This window comes from Neospora caninum, chromosome Ia, assembly GCF_000208865.1.
Source record: "Neospora caninum Liverpool complete genome, chromosome Ia".
Taxonomy (NCBI): domain Eukaryota; phylum Apicomplexa; class Conoidasida; order Eucoccidiorida; family Sarcocystidae; genus Neospora; species Neospora caninum.
Genome location: NC_018385.1, coordinates 2,218,365 through 2,232,940, shown reverse-complemented (window position 1 = coordinate 2,232,940; position 14,576 = coordinate 2,218,365). Strand labels below are relative to the sequence as shown.

Below are 14,576 nucleotides of genomic sequence, written 5' to 3'. Positions count from 1 at the left end.
GATCATGCGGCTGCAGATTTGGAGGCAGTGGCTCCTGAAGCAAGGCTGACTCTCATGTTTTCCGCTCTCCGTCTTCCGAAAAAGCAAAACGTCATCATTGCCCATCCGTCCGGTGCGTTAACCCTACAAGCTGGGGACTCGGGAGCGCTCTTGTGAAGTGCAGTCCCGTTCACGCCGCAGGGACGACTGTAGGCCGCACGTCGTGTTTTGAACTGCTGCAGTTTCAGTTCGTTTTGCCACGCGTGGCGGAAGTTGGCCACACGGGAACGCCGTGAGAGGTAGAGCAGTTGGCCAGTCAGTTCAGACTTCCCGCATATCTTTTTACTATGACGACGCTCGGCAGTAAAACGCCGTGCACTTTTAGTGCCATACATTGCTCTCGGTAGCAGCTTCCAAAATGCAGGCTGTTCCGGAATCAACTGTACGGCTTATCCTTTCACTGAGCTCCAGTGTAAAGAGAAATATCGGCCTAACGGCGAGGCTGCTATCCTTGCCATCCGAGCGGCAAGGGACGCTGCTTTCAATTGGGCCGCTGTTGTTGTTCAAGAGACACCTCGTGGGCTCACGATCGGCTCGATGCTCTGGAGGGTATCATTTCGATCAGCCCTTTCTGGGCACGACCGTCGGGAATTTCTTGGCAACTCCGGTTACGGCAACGTGCGCGCTTAACGCCACCGCTGAGCGGTCGCTGCCGTCCGCGTTTTCCCGTTGTTCGTAATCGAAAGATTGTAAAGGCCCCAAGTGTGCAATATGAAAGCCCGCTCTATGGTGGGTTGGTTAAAGCGGTCGCGCGCAGCTGCAACGTTTCCATGCGTGTGGTAGATGCAGCCGTCTTCGCCAGTGCCACGGACGAGTCGAGGACTGCTGAGGGTGATGTTCTACGTGTGACTGTGGAGCAACAAGCCATGGCTGAAGCGAATGGTCACGAGTCAAACGGAAGTTTAGAGACGGCCGCCACCCGCATCTTTCCCTTGGTGACCAACCCTCTATACGAGGCATCGAAGGATTCACCGCCCGTGGCAGCCGGTGCTCTTGTAGTGTTGCTGTGCAGCAGCCACGTAAGTGCGAAGCCAGTTGCCTTGTAGCCAGAGTTTGCAAATATGTTCTCACAAGTATGAACTGAACGCAGAGGGAGGCCGTATATATATATATATATATATATATATAGCGACAGGTGCCCTAAAAGCGACGGTGTTGCTTGTCGGACCTCAACCGGCCCTCCATGTTTCGGGGGAACGTGTGGCGATTCGGAGAAGGAGACGTACACTGCTGTTAGAGGCATTTGTTAGACTTCGCTGGGGGCCTGCGTCTGCATGAGTATGTCTACTGGCACACACTTACGCACGATTGCCTGTCCGCCTGATAAAGAAACCCGCAGAAGTTTATTCCACACAACGCTTGAGTTTGGTCCAACTGTCCTTACCTGTTCTTAACACTCACGCGGACCCCGGCCTAGACTTCTTTTTTACGAGCAGCCCCTTCCTCTCTGCAGTTCTACTCTCTTCACTCTCCTCTCGGGAGTCGTCGCTCAATTAGTTCAGCAACCCCGGGGCTGACGGTCCAGCACTTGGAGCACGCGCTCAACAGGTCGCGCACAAGGTGCAAGAGGGGGATCCTCAGATCTTCAAGTCGACAGAGACTCTCGTAGAGGTAGACACAATCTAGCCAGTAGCGGTCCCCCATAGTCTCTCCCTGAGCTGTACTATAGACTGCATGCACTGCTTTCTTCTCTCCTCCACCCAAGTGCGAGTTGATCCGCACTTGTACCGCATCCATCCCTGGAGCTGGAGACCCTTGGCCACCTGCTCGTAAGCCTCCAGCGTCTCTGCCGGACGGTTCCGTTGCGGGCGAACCAGTCCATGACACTCCCTCCTTTCGACTGCCTGCTGAGTCAAGAGTCTCATCGGAGCCGGGCGGACTGCCGGACCCGCTAGTCTGACCTGGTGTCGTCAGCCTGCCTCCGTCGTCTCCGGGCGCAGGTGGACCTGTCCCTACTAGGCTGCCTCCCTGGGGAAGCGTCCCTGCAGCCTGGGAGTCCAAGATACTCGAATCTGCTCCTTCAGCGCCCTGAGCACGCCGTTGCATGCCTTCTCCAGCTGTGGAATGCCCGTTGCTTGGCGTGTGGGCAGAGTTATCGCGAGCGGTCCCACTGTCAACGGACCCGTGTGCGAGACCGCTGGGCGCCGGTGGGAACGCGAGAGGCGCGGGGAACGCCTGGTGAGAGAAAGCAGCCGTGAGCCGTGTCTCAAACCGGTAAGAAATCTGGTGAAAGGTCCGCGCGAAAATCTTGCTCACAGCATCTGCAGGAAGAAGACGGTGCAGGACCTGCACAAGACGCCAAAAGGCCGCACACATTCTTAGTGAACAGATCTCTCCGGTCTCCGCTCACGACAGCGACCACAAAGATACACCAGAGAAAAGATGAGCTAAAAAAAGAAGCGAGCCGAAGTGCCGGAACACCGCTTGCTCTATCCTGCTGTCCGCGGGCGACCGAGAAAGCAAGTGCGTGTCTTCTGGTTGCGATTTGCCTTCCCGCATAGGAAGGCAGCGGGTGCGAGAAAACCGGAAGTCAGAAAAGAGCTCCGGAGGAAGCATGAATCCGGTGCGGTCTACAGACGTCCTTGGAATCCATACCGCTTGCACCTGGGACCTGGAACTGTCGAGGTATGTGACCCGTGCCAGTGGAAAAACAAGAATGGTCATCTCTGGCCCGCATAGGGACACCAGGAAACGCGTGTGGCGATCAGATGGTCGACGAGCCTGTGTCACCTCTTACTTTGTAGAGGGAAGAGGCGTCTTTGACGAAACCCTTGAGGGCGTCATGCGGAGGCGGAGCAGGAATCTGTTGGACGTCCTGCGGGCTGCCGTTCGAAAGGGTGCTGGGCGGTCGATTTGTATTTCCTTCCCGCCCTTCGCTTCCATCAGGCCGAGCCTCTTGCTCTCGCTCGCCCCGCTGGGACTCTGTGCGTTGTCTCTGGTCGTCCGTGGCTGCCGTCGCTTGTCCAACTGAAGCACCTGCCGCCCCCGCGCTCCCCGACGTCGAACTTGATGCAAATTCGGCCATCATAGACGGCGGGTGAGCAGTCGACAGCCATCGTGCGCTGTGCACCTCGAAGCGGTCAATCAAAATATCGCCGATCTTCTGGTAGACCTGAGAATCGACGGACGGAAAACACACAACACGGTGCGATCATGAGAGAAAGCCGCGAAGGCCACCTGAACAGGTGGGGACGCGAAGTGGGGGGCGAGAACACTCAGGCGACTCCGGCATCATGACTAGACCTGTATGCACTTGCAAGCCAATGCATGCACGAAAGGGTACGTGTTTACGTCAACACACTGGTCAACACAGAAAAATCGATAGGAAGACGGAGGGACCGGAAGTGCACGCAAGAGTGTAGTGTGGGGACCTTCGGAAGACCTGCAGACAGTCGACAGGTAGAAGAGAGAAACGGACAAGAGGGGGTGGCCGCCGTCTCACCAGTCGCCGCCGGCGACACCAAGAGCGCACAGCTGCGCCGTGGGACCGAGAACGCGCAACACAGGTCCCAGTTGTGGGAAACGACGATCCTCCCGATTTCCAGAGAAGTAACCGCCTTCACGTGGACAGGCAACTCGCGGGATTCAAGGCTGTGTATCGTAATGCAGACGAGGACTCCCTGGAAAGGCTAAGACTAACTACGAAAATAGACACACGCCATGTGAACGTTCGCAGTCGACCTGGAAGGTTTCGAGCGAAAGGCGCGTCAGGATGGGAAGCCCCACACATGAACCAAAGGTGCGTCCTCTGGACGAAAACCAGATACCCGCAAAGACGTCTGGCGATCGACGTTTCTCGCGACTCCCTTACCTTGGCTTGGGCGCCAGCCAGGACTTGGCAAGTCTGCTGGAGGACCTGCGAGGCTCGGCTGTGGGGGTCGACGGGGCCGAGGCCCATTTGACTCGCAAGTGCCTTCGGTAGGGGACTGAGGAGGGGCGGGACGGGCGCGAGAAAGACGCGGCATTGGCGAGAAGCAGGTGTGGAGGCTTCCTCTCTCTCTCCGGCTCGTCTCGTATCGACTTCCTCTTCCCCGCGGCTCCCGTGGGTGTCCCGGCCTTCGGTGCTGTCCGCTCGAGGTGCTTGGCTGCGCGTCGCCCCGTCGTCTCCAGCGGTCTCCTCGTGAGCTGTCTCGAAAGCGAGTTCTTCGGGCCAGGGGAGCAACGCGTCGCTACCGTCTTCGCCCTCGCGGCCCCCCGGCGACTCCGCCGCTTCGAGGCTGATGCGTCGCTTGCCCGAGACGCGTTTCTGCTGACTGTCGATGCGGCGAAGCAGCAGCGCCAGGACCTCGCCCAGGCACGCGCAGCTCCGCGCACAGAGAGCGAGGGCGGCGGAGGTGATCCGCGGGAGGCGGCCTCGCTTGACCGCGCCTCCTTCCACGGTGAGTTGAAGCGACACCCGCGAGAAGTGCTGCAAGACGTGTGCGAGAGACGACAGGACGAGCGGGAGAAGCAGCGGAAGGAGTCGGAGCAGCGAAAGGTACTCTGAGAGAATCTGGATCGCCAGGAGACAGGAAGGCACGACCATAAAGGCCTCGTTGTTGATCGTCAAACAACGAGGCGAAAGCGTGCATGACCAGCAGTCGCATGCACAGACCACGACTTCTTGACTGGAGCCGGATTCCCCTTTCGAGCCGGGAAGAGACGCCCGCTGGGGCTCAGGGCCTTCGTCGCTCGCCACTCCGCTTCTGTCGTCGCGCACCTCCGAGAGAGCGCCCGGCTGTCCGCTGCAGTCGAGCGAGGCCCCGCCTGCCTCCTCTCGCCCTGAGCCTTCCCCGCGACGCCTCGCCTGCGTCTGACGCCGACTTGGGCACCGCGGAGAAGAACAAGGAAGCGGCGCAGAGAAAAACGGGAAACGGTGAATGGTCTCGAGAGTGGGGACGAAGGAGACAGGAACATCCGCGCGTTCCCACGTCTCGTTCTCCAAAATGACGTTCACCTGTGCGAGCTTCGCTTCGTGAAAAGACTCCAGCAGCACTGCGCAAACAACCGAGAGAAGACAAAACACGCGGCGCGGTGAAAGATCGACAAGGCTCTCAAGGACCGAGCCCCCAGAATGGCCCAGTGATACACGCCTTTCGAACCGCCCCGATGGAAGCCACTTTCCGATTCTCGACGGATTTGGAACGTTCTCCGACTCCCCTCCAATACCTTGCAAAGACCGGGCATCCTGCTGCCACAGGTGTATGACAGCGATGGGGCACCGCCAGACACCACCGAATAGTCGGCTCCTATCTCTGTCTTACGAGACTCACATCTGCAGATGCATATATACATACACATATCTATACATATACATATACGCACCAACGCAGACATGCGTATTAAAATACTCTACATGCATTTATGTACGCAGATATGCGTAGGTTCGTCGTCTCGTTTCTCGTCCATTTCGAGGGTGCCGCAGAGAGAGCTTCGCTTGAGACCGACTTTTGGCTCGAAGGAAGAGCTGAGATTTGAGAGAGGCTGCCGCAGGGACAGCGAGTTGAAGAGAGAGATTGTCGACTTGCAGATGAAGAGGTGAACTGGACTGGCCGTCCACATCGTCGAGAAGACGGAGAAAGCTCTGAGAACCTGCAAGCAAACACGAGTGAGCAGACGAAGGCGAGGACAGAGCCGAAGGCGCGAAAAACTGAAAAAACGGGAACAAAGGCGTGTAGGAAGGACACGCGGACGAACGGACTCCCCGGGCTGTTCTCTGAGAAACAGCGGAGACAGCGTATTCTACTGCGCCCAAGTGTACAGTGAGAGCAACGGGACGAAGACCAGGACTTCAACGCCTCCGAACTCATCGAGGACTTGAAGCGAGAGCCCCTCTTGTCGGCCTTCTTGCATTTTGAACGTGTTCCGTGACAAACGAGTAAAGCGTTTCACCCCCAGGGCGGCTTCAGCTGGAGCTGCCTGTGAGGGAGTCGCATAAAAGACGGTTCGTACCGACGGCGTCTTCTTCTTCGTCGTTTTCGGCCGCGTCGTCGAGGCCTCCAATCCGGGTTTCTTCCATCCCGCCGTCGTCCCGCGCCTCGCCTCTGGGACCAAGATCAGAAGCCGAGTGGGTGTCTGTCGTGGCCTCTTCTCTCTCTTCCTCTGCCGCGACACCCGATTCGGTCCGCGAGCGCGGCCTGGACGAAGCTGCCGGAGACAGCAGAGACGCGCCTGGCGCTTGGCTCCGCAGCTGATCAGGAGAAAGCAGGAGGTGAACCGTGACCCGAAGAGACTGGAGAAGCACCTCTGTGAGGCGCTTGTGAAACCGCTGTTGCAGCGTGTACAGACACCCCATCGCCTGTCGAAAAAAAATCAGAACAGAGACAGGAAAGGACGCAGTCTCCACCTGCCAATTTTTGCATGTACCCTGTGCCTTCTAGAGCAAACAGTGCAATCGCAAGAGCGTCGCCTGCTGTTTCCACTCTTCCAGGCGCTGCCTGCCAGCACCTTTTTCTCCTTCCCCTGGAGAGGAAGTAGGCGTGCACATAATCTCTCAGGTGTGGTGTCCTCTCCGTTTTCTGACGGCTCATGCACTCCTTTACCGCGACTCTCTATGCCACAATCGCTGTACGGGCTGTCCCCCAGGCTTCGATCGTGCATAGCGCGTGCCGGCGCTTTGTGGGGAGAGCCTTCACTTGCAAGGCGGCCAAGCCCCACCTGTCTCCAACCCGGTGGAAGCTCTTTCGTTCGCCTGCCCCTTTTCTTTCCTTCTAACGCGCTTACAGAGAGGGACGTCCAGTAGAGCTGCGCGAGGTGTTCTGGCCGCATGCGGCAGTGCGGTTCGGCCCGCAGCTGCAACATGCTGCTGCACTTGGCCACGAGCGCTTGGACGACCGTCTGCGCACGAGAAGGCAACGCAGAACGCGTGATTCCCCCGCCCATCCTATCGACCAAGGAAACGGACGGACTTCACTCCCTCCACGCACACATGCATAGACACATCCGCTTTATAAAGAACATACATGCATGTGTATGCGCCGATTCACACCAACATTCCTCCATCTGTGTACGCACGTGCGTATACGTAGGTGCGTGCAGCTCTACACATGTGGATGTATACTTTGGCACCTTGTATAATTACTGATATTGTAAAACAATATTTTTATTATGGAAAAAAGTTGTTATAAAAATTAAAAACGAAAAAAATTTTATTTAAATTTAAGATATTGATATTTAAAACCCAGATGTTTAAGGACAGACACGCTCCCACGCCCGCATCCCTCGTTTTCTGCCAAGTGAAACGCGCGACAAAGCATGCAAAAAGACCCCTGTCGTACCTCGGCGAGTCGTGCGAGATCGGCCGCGATAATGCGCCACTGGCGGGTTTGCGCGTCGACGCGTTTCCCCAGACTCTCCGCCTGCGAGACCGTGAAAGCGGAGCCTTCTTTCTTTCTTTCTTCTCTCCCTATGTCTTCGGCCTGCGAACCATCGCCCTGCGGGGACCTGCAGCTGTCTTTCCGCGTCTCTTCTGCAGCGCCGGTTTGTCTTGGCGCCACGCCGTGGTCTCCTCTCGCCTCGGGTCCCTTCTCCGCCCGCGCGAGCTCTTCCTTCTTCAGACGCGCAGCGAGGGAGAGCTCGACAGTGCGCATGAGAACGAGGCACGTCCACGCCTCGAGCCGACGCGCGACCGCGAGACAGAACCCCAGACAGTCGCTCCAGACTCCCCAAAACGCGCGAGGCTCGAGCTTCGTAAGCGCCTCCGCGAGTTGGTGGGGGCCTGGGCCTTCGGGGGGCGGCGCAGGATCAGAAGGGCGAGGCTTCTCCGTCGGGAGACCGGGAGAAGGCGGCGCGGGTGCCGGGACCCTCGCAGACCGGCTGGCTTCTCTCTGGTCTTCGCGACCTTCTCGCTTGGCCGCCTTCTGGACCTCCTCGCCCTCTTGCCCCTCCGCCTTTCGCTTTTCGCCCGTTTCCTCGCTCGCCTCCTGTGATATGCCTCTCTGCTCTTCGCTCTGCCCTACAGTCACCCTCCCACCGCTGGACCCTCCCTCTCCTGCCGTCGCAGCGAAGCACACCGCAGACTCACCGGCCGCTTCCCCGTCGCCACCAAAATGGCCCGCCTCTGCGTTCTCTCGTCCTTCACTTCCAGATGGACGTGGTTCGTCTTTCTCTCCCTCTCCTCGAGAGACAGAGCGGGAACTAGAGAGCCGACGCCCTGATCTCTCGACTGTCTCCTGTTCTCCCTCTTGATATCTCTCTTGATCTCCCTCTTGGTCTCCCGCTTGTTCTATCTCTCTGTCTCCGTCTTCGTCTCTTGAGGGAATGACGAGGCTGAGGGAGCGGCGAGAGGCTTGTTCAGAGGAAGGTTCGCTGCTGGGAGGAAAGTGCGGTGAAGAAGGCGCCTGACAGGTCTCCTGTGGATCTGTGGACGCGTGCGCGTGTCTCGATCCCTCGCGAAGTGGCAAACGGCACTTTGGCGGCTCCTCTTCCTCGGAATCGGTCGCCAGTCTGCTCGGAAGAGAAGAGGCCTGTCGAGGGGCAGGCGAGGCGCAGGAATACTTCATAACAGCGCGACTCGCGACTGTCCTCATGGCGCTCTTCGTCGCGGAAGAAAAAGATTGACGGGCGCGGGCGATCATCATCGACGCATTGCCCTCGCACCTAGACAACAAATTTAGCCCCTGCAAACTTTCTGGCGCCATTCCCACGCACGATATCAACCGCTGGAGAAAAAAAGAAGACACACAGAAACCAGTTATTCAAGGTCGCAGCGATGGGGAAAGCCACCTTCCTCACACCTTTCTTTTACTGAGTCACATGGCGTGGGAGTATAAGACACCGAAGATATATATATATATATATATATATGTGAACGTAACAATGTGGAGATGGTGGTACCTTCGTGATTGCTTTCTTCCGTGGAAATGAATGACTCCATCCGCAGAAGGCGATCGATGAAAGACGCGGCATGTGGTTTTTCGCATCTCTGACAGGCATCGACGTGTCTCTATTCCATACACAGATTCATATACATCTAAAGACGTTGAGGGTCTCGCATCTTGTGTGCACCCACACACACCGTCAAAAACGCGTGCATCGACAAATCAAACGCTGCTACCGATGTGCATGAGCAACGATGTGTGCAGACACGGACTGGTTGACTGGAAAAGGGAACACTGCCTGAAAGTGCGAGACGCGAAATCGCACTGACCTGCTCCCAGGTGAAGACCCCTCTGTCGTCGAAAGGGTTTGCTTCTTCTTCCTCGACTTGCAGCGTCCATCCTCGAGCCCAGTCGCCGTACAACGCGGTGAGCGCTGAGCTTATCTGGCTGTCGAGAGAGTCGCTGCTGTCTTTTTCCGTCTGCTCCTGTCTCTGTTCCACAGTCCCCAGCCGCGCATGCAAAACATCCACCCGGACAACTGGCCGAATAACCGGCGCAAGCCGCCGAGCTGCAGCGACCGCGTGCGAGGAAGAAGAGGACGACGAAGAAAAGGAAGGCGAAGAAGAGGCAGAGAACGAAGAGGGAGAGGACGAAGAGGGAGAGGACGAAGAAGAGGACGACGAAGAAAAGGAAGGCGAAGAAGAGGGAGAGGATGAAGAGGGAGAGGTTAAGACGGCGTGAAGCGAAGAAACGAGAGTTGGAGATTGAGGGTCACAATGAGCAGGGAAGACAGCAGCTAACGAGGCGGCAGCAAAGTCGTCGATTAATGACGTGGTGATTCGGTGCTGGAGTTCTGAAGAATTCAAAGCACAAAAGCGTTGAAATGTGCGGAGAAACGTCGACTGGTGTCTTGAAACTTAGACGCTGAAGTGAATCCTCGATTGCGACGCCACCACCGAAGGCCTTTTGCTTTTCCCTTTCTGCCCCTCTTTTTTGTGCGTGGACGTGTGGGAGGGCGAAGGCCGTGTTGAAGCCCTCGGCCAGTTACCACTCTCTCAGCCATAACGTCCCAAAATGTGAAGGTCCCCTCTCTTCCTTTTTCTCCTGTTCAACTTTCTTCCTCTCCCGCTCTACATCTTATCTCTCTCTTCTACCCTCAAAGCGAGTTGCACGCACAAATATACCGATGCCGACAGAATACCCACTCCCTGACTCGTCACAGCTCTCGTTCCACCGACAACCCCAATCCCTAAAGGTCCCTCTCTTTCTCTCCTTTCCCCCTTCTTTCTCTCCTTTCCCCTTCCTTCTCTTTGCTCCTCACCATCCAGCTGAAGGCGAATGGGGCGCGCGACGTGCAGCGCGGCGAGTTCTTGGTTCATCACGGCCCGCGTGGCCTCGATGAGTCTCAGGCAGGTCGCGAATTCTTTCGCCTGCAGCAGGATGTCGAGAGACTGGAGACAGTCCCGGACGTAGCTCAGAAACTCCATCCGGCGCAAGTGAACGAGCAGTCCCTGGCGTTCTCTGAAGGCAGGCAGCGCACGCGCCAGGGACGAGACAGAAATAGACGGGACACACAGACTGAGAGGAGGCGGTGGACCCCGGCTTGAAGTGGCGGGAAGGATTCTCTCAAGAAACGCTCTGTTCGGAGGCGCTCAACCTCCATAAAAAACAGCGCCACCGACGAAGGAGGCTGAAGAAACGAAGGGAACAAGACGACCCGACACAGAGGAAGGTTTGAGGCTGCGAGGGTCTCCGCGGGCATCGACGGAGAGACGCCGCGCGGACGGGAGGGGCGACAAAACTCTGCGGAGAGACGTGGAGGGACCAGCCAAGAGGCAACGTGTTGGAACTCTCTGCAGAACGACAGGACGCGGAACGCGATGGTGGCGCGTCCAGAGGGAAGAAGGCGACGGCAACGACGGGGAGACGCGAGAAACCAAGACAGGAGATGCACAGCTGTGGACGCATGCGGAGGAGAGCTCAGAAAGATCTCGAGGGCGCAGCATTGATCTAGACCGACGCAAACGGCTCACAAAGGGTGAAGAGGCAAGAAATCGCAGGACAGGCCTCGCGAGAAAAATAAACATAAACGGGTCAGTGGAAAGCAGCTGGAGAAACACAGAAAGACTTGGTTGATGGAAACAACGCGCACGCGTGGGGCAGAGGAAAGCGACACAAAGACCAGAAACAGCGGCGTGTGGCCATCTCACGGGGTCATCCAAAAGCCGACAGGCTTACTTTGTCAACCGCAGCACCTTGAGGCCGAGCTCCACGCGCTCCGCTTGCATCTTCTTGATCTCCCCTCTGAGCGAGCTCATCAACAAAGAAAAGTGGAAACAAAGGATTAGATTTGTTCAGTGAGACATGCATGTGCAAAGTGACAAGAGGTAGGAAACGGAAGCCGACGAGGTCCGTGGTACACCCCGCGCTACTCGCGCTTTTTTTTTGTCCTTTCCTTTCCTTGTCGCGAAAGAGAAACGAGGAACAGTGTTGTGTTCGGGAACAGACATCCTTCCTTTCGAGACGCGCGAACTGAGTGTTCTTCGGTCTCTGCTTCTTCGTGTTGAAAAAAAAGGTGGAGACTCAGTCAAGAAAGGGGACGGAAGCGAGTCTAGATCCGGTTGCGTTTTCGCTCCTCACCTGAGAGAGGCGACCGTTCGAAGAGCCCCTTCCATTTCAGACTGCATGCTCGTCAGCTTCCACAACGAACTAACGAAAAAGGAGAAGCGCCGAGAAAGCAGAGAGACGAGGCTGCATTCGACCTCGTCTAAACAAGTGGAGAACTGCGCGCCAAGAGGACAGACAGACAGACACACACACAACTGCCGGATTCGCCTCTTGCAGCTTTTTCGTCGACGCTGCAGCGCGCCGCCTCTCCCTGCTTATCTCTCTACTTCTCTCTGTCTCCTGTCCCTCCACTTCTTCCCGTTGCTGGTGGTCCTCTCTGTGTCGTGTCCTTTCGCAGTCGCTCACCTCGTCGTGCACCTTCACGGCCTCGGCCAGGTCGTAGCAGAGAAAGTCTGAGAGCTGGAAGTCTGGCGAGAAGAAGCACTCCGGCACTGAACTGCAGGTCAATGTCCCTTCCACAAATTCCTCGTCGTCATCGTCTCCATAGAGGAGAAGTTGCTCATGATCAATTCCACCTCTCTCGTTTCTTTCTAAACCGTCGTCCTCTGGTTCTTCCTCTCCTCTCCGTTCTCCTAGACTTCCGTCTTTTCCGCGCCCTCGCTTTTCCGCGAAGGCCGCCGAGTCTTCCTTCTTCGCATCTGCGTCTCGCGTCTCCGACCTCTCTCTCTCTCGCCGCCTCTCCCCTCTCGGCAGTCTCCGGTCTCTGCGAGGTCGGACCGCCCCGCTGGGGGGAAAGCGCGAACCCTGCATGCGTCGCGTGGACGCCACCAAGAGCTCGGCATTCTCTCTTCGCCTGGCACTCAGCGAGAGAGTCCCTCCGTCGCGAGCCTTGAGGGCTTCTCGGTCATCTGCGCAGATGGCTTCAAACTGAGACAGTTCCTGAACGCCGGGGAAAAGAACACGGGGGGGTGGAGAACCCAACATTCGCTGCCATCCCTCGGCTCGAGAAGCGACAACGCAGGAGACAAGATGCGAGAGACGACAAAAGCGGTCGCACTCCTCCGAGAGAGACTGCATCACGAAAAAGAGAAGATGGACTTCAAAGGAGACGGCCTGCCTTCTGCTCTCCGTGTTTCCACGGTCTCTCTCGTGTTTACGTCATCGATTCCACGTTCCACGTGCTCTTCGTTTGTCTTTTCTTCCTGTCGTAGCCTTTTTGGGCCACTGTCTCTCCGCGTTGCCTCCGCTTTTCCTCAGCTCGCCCGCGCGCTCACCTCTTTGAGGCTGTTGAAGTAGCCGTCGAAATCCGAGAGAGAAATTTCCTTCGGGGCCAGGCCGGCAGAGGCGCGCCGCGGCGAGAAATCCGCAGGTTCCTCCAGAGAGGACGCGAAAAGCGAGCCTTCGGAGAGGAACGAGAATACGCTGCTGGGTTCCAGAGCCCCAGGCTGGTAGCGACAGGCAAAACACAGAAACATGGCAGAGACTCCTCGCACAGAGTCCTCGCAGAAGCTCCAGAGGAGACGCACGCCCCCGTGGTCCTTCCCAGAAAGACGCGGGGGAAATACACGCAGCCGTTTTCAACTCTGAAGTGCGGCGACAGGCACCCAGCAGTGAAGGGGAGGACAAACACGTCGTAGACCCTGAACCCTAAAGAAGAGAGGCGCGGTTTCAAGACGCTTCTCAAGGCGTGTGATCAGAAACGAAAACGAGAGGGTGGCGAATCGAGGAGACGCTTGGGTGCGTGACAGCACGCGGGGGCGAGGGGACACACAAGAAAAAGAGGAAGCTGCACGTTCTCGCTGAGACTGAAAGGGAACAGAACTCGATAAGAGAGGGAAATTTAAAGAGGGCCTGGCACGCCCGGGTGCACTTTCGACTTCCATTCAGAAGGGTCAGACCGCCAGTCTGAAAAGTGGAGACTCCACAGACGCGACCGATGCCTCCGAGAAGAGACGAAGGAAACCTATCCGACTCGCGGAGGCGTTTCTACGTGGTCGGCTGGCTAACTGAGAAGAGACTGGGAACTTGGCCCCAGCTCTTTGAAAGCGTGCGCAACAGGAATATACGTAGGATATTGAAATCCAACACTTGCGAGCAGTATGAGGCGGTTCAGTGCAGTGGGGTACACCAATCAAACACAACGGCAGTATCTGCACTTCTCCCAACTTGAGGCATCAGTTCCCCTGTCTCAGCAGCGACTCCACGTAGCAGGGATTTGGTGAGGAAAGGAATACACAGCGAGCAAGAGCCAAACCTACAACGTTGACGACGGCAGAAATGCTTTGCGCGGCCTGCAGTTCCTCCATCAGATTTCCTTGCCACTGGGGGGAGAGACAGCCGCTGCTACAGTTGCTTTCTTCTTCGTCCCCCCTCGGAGGCAACACGAGTTCACGCGTCGGCTCCGCCATCTTTTCGACGGGAGACGCGACTCGATCTCTGCCAGTCCGTTTGTCTCTCAGTCGCCCCGCGTTTTCCTACTCAGATACAAGCAAACGCCTGAGGAGAGAATGCCTCTCCTGCGCGAGGAGCGCTCGCATCTCCGTGACTCCCTCTCCTGGCGGCGCGGTGTACGTGGTACGATCCAACGCATGCATCGAGATCCGCGCATGTCCTCTTTTTGCAGATCACCACGCGCTGTCAGTTTTCCCCCTTTCTCCACAGGACTCCACGGGGTCTCTGGAAATGGCGATGCGGCTCGACACAGGGGTGCGCCGCGCTTTCCCGTGTGCGCCTCGGCGGCACAGCGTTCGAGATGTGTGAACCGGGGAAAGGCCGGAGACGGAGGCGACGCAGTTAGGCCTTGAGGCAGCTACACGGAAGTGAAGAGAATCGTAAAACACAGAGGGACGGAGATTTACAAAAACGAAAGGGCGTGGGGAAGACAAAAACGAGACAGGAAGAGACTGCGAGCGCGGTGTGCATGCCTGCGGATCTTCGCCACAGGGACATCCTACCACGAGTCCGGCAGAATGGGAGAAGGGACGAAGGGACGCGCGGAAGGAGAGGAGACGGGAACAGAGGAAAACGTCCGAAACAGAGAGAGAAAGTGAACCGTGCGACTTACAGACTCCTTTCGCATCTTGGGGGAGTGACCCCGGTTCCCTTTCCCGGCAGGGGTCGGGGATGTGAAACAGTGACACGGGATGCCTGGCCAAATGCACATGCAGTGAA

General features: G+C 57.2%; 1 protein-coding gene across 1 annotated transcript; it reads right to left on the bottom strand.

Moving 5' to 3' along the window:
• Positions 1-1,503: 1,503 nt before the first annotated feature.
• NCLIV_002420 (conserved hypothetical protein) lies at positions 1,504-13,813 on the bottom strand (the record flags this gene model as incomplete). The annotated part of the gene is made up of 14 exons (XM_003879740.1): positions 1,504-2,325; positions 2,777-3,151; positions 3,851-5,013; positions 5,467-5,610; positions 5,971-6,316; positions 6,742-6,855; positions 7,296-8,678; positions 9,167-9,690; positions 10,159-10,358; positions 11,076-11,141; positions 11,478-11,620; positions 11,811-12,344; positions 12,680-12,850; positions 13,664-13,813. The coding sequence occupies 14 exons, from the start codon at positions 13,811-13,813 to the stop codon at positions 1,504-1,506; spliced, it is 6,135 nt and encodes a 2,044-aa protein (XP_003879789.1).
• Positions 13,814-14,576: the final 763 nt, after the last annotated feature.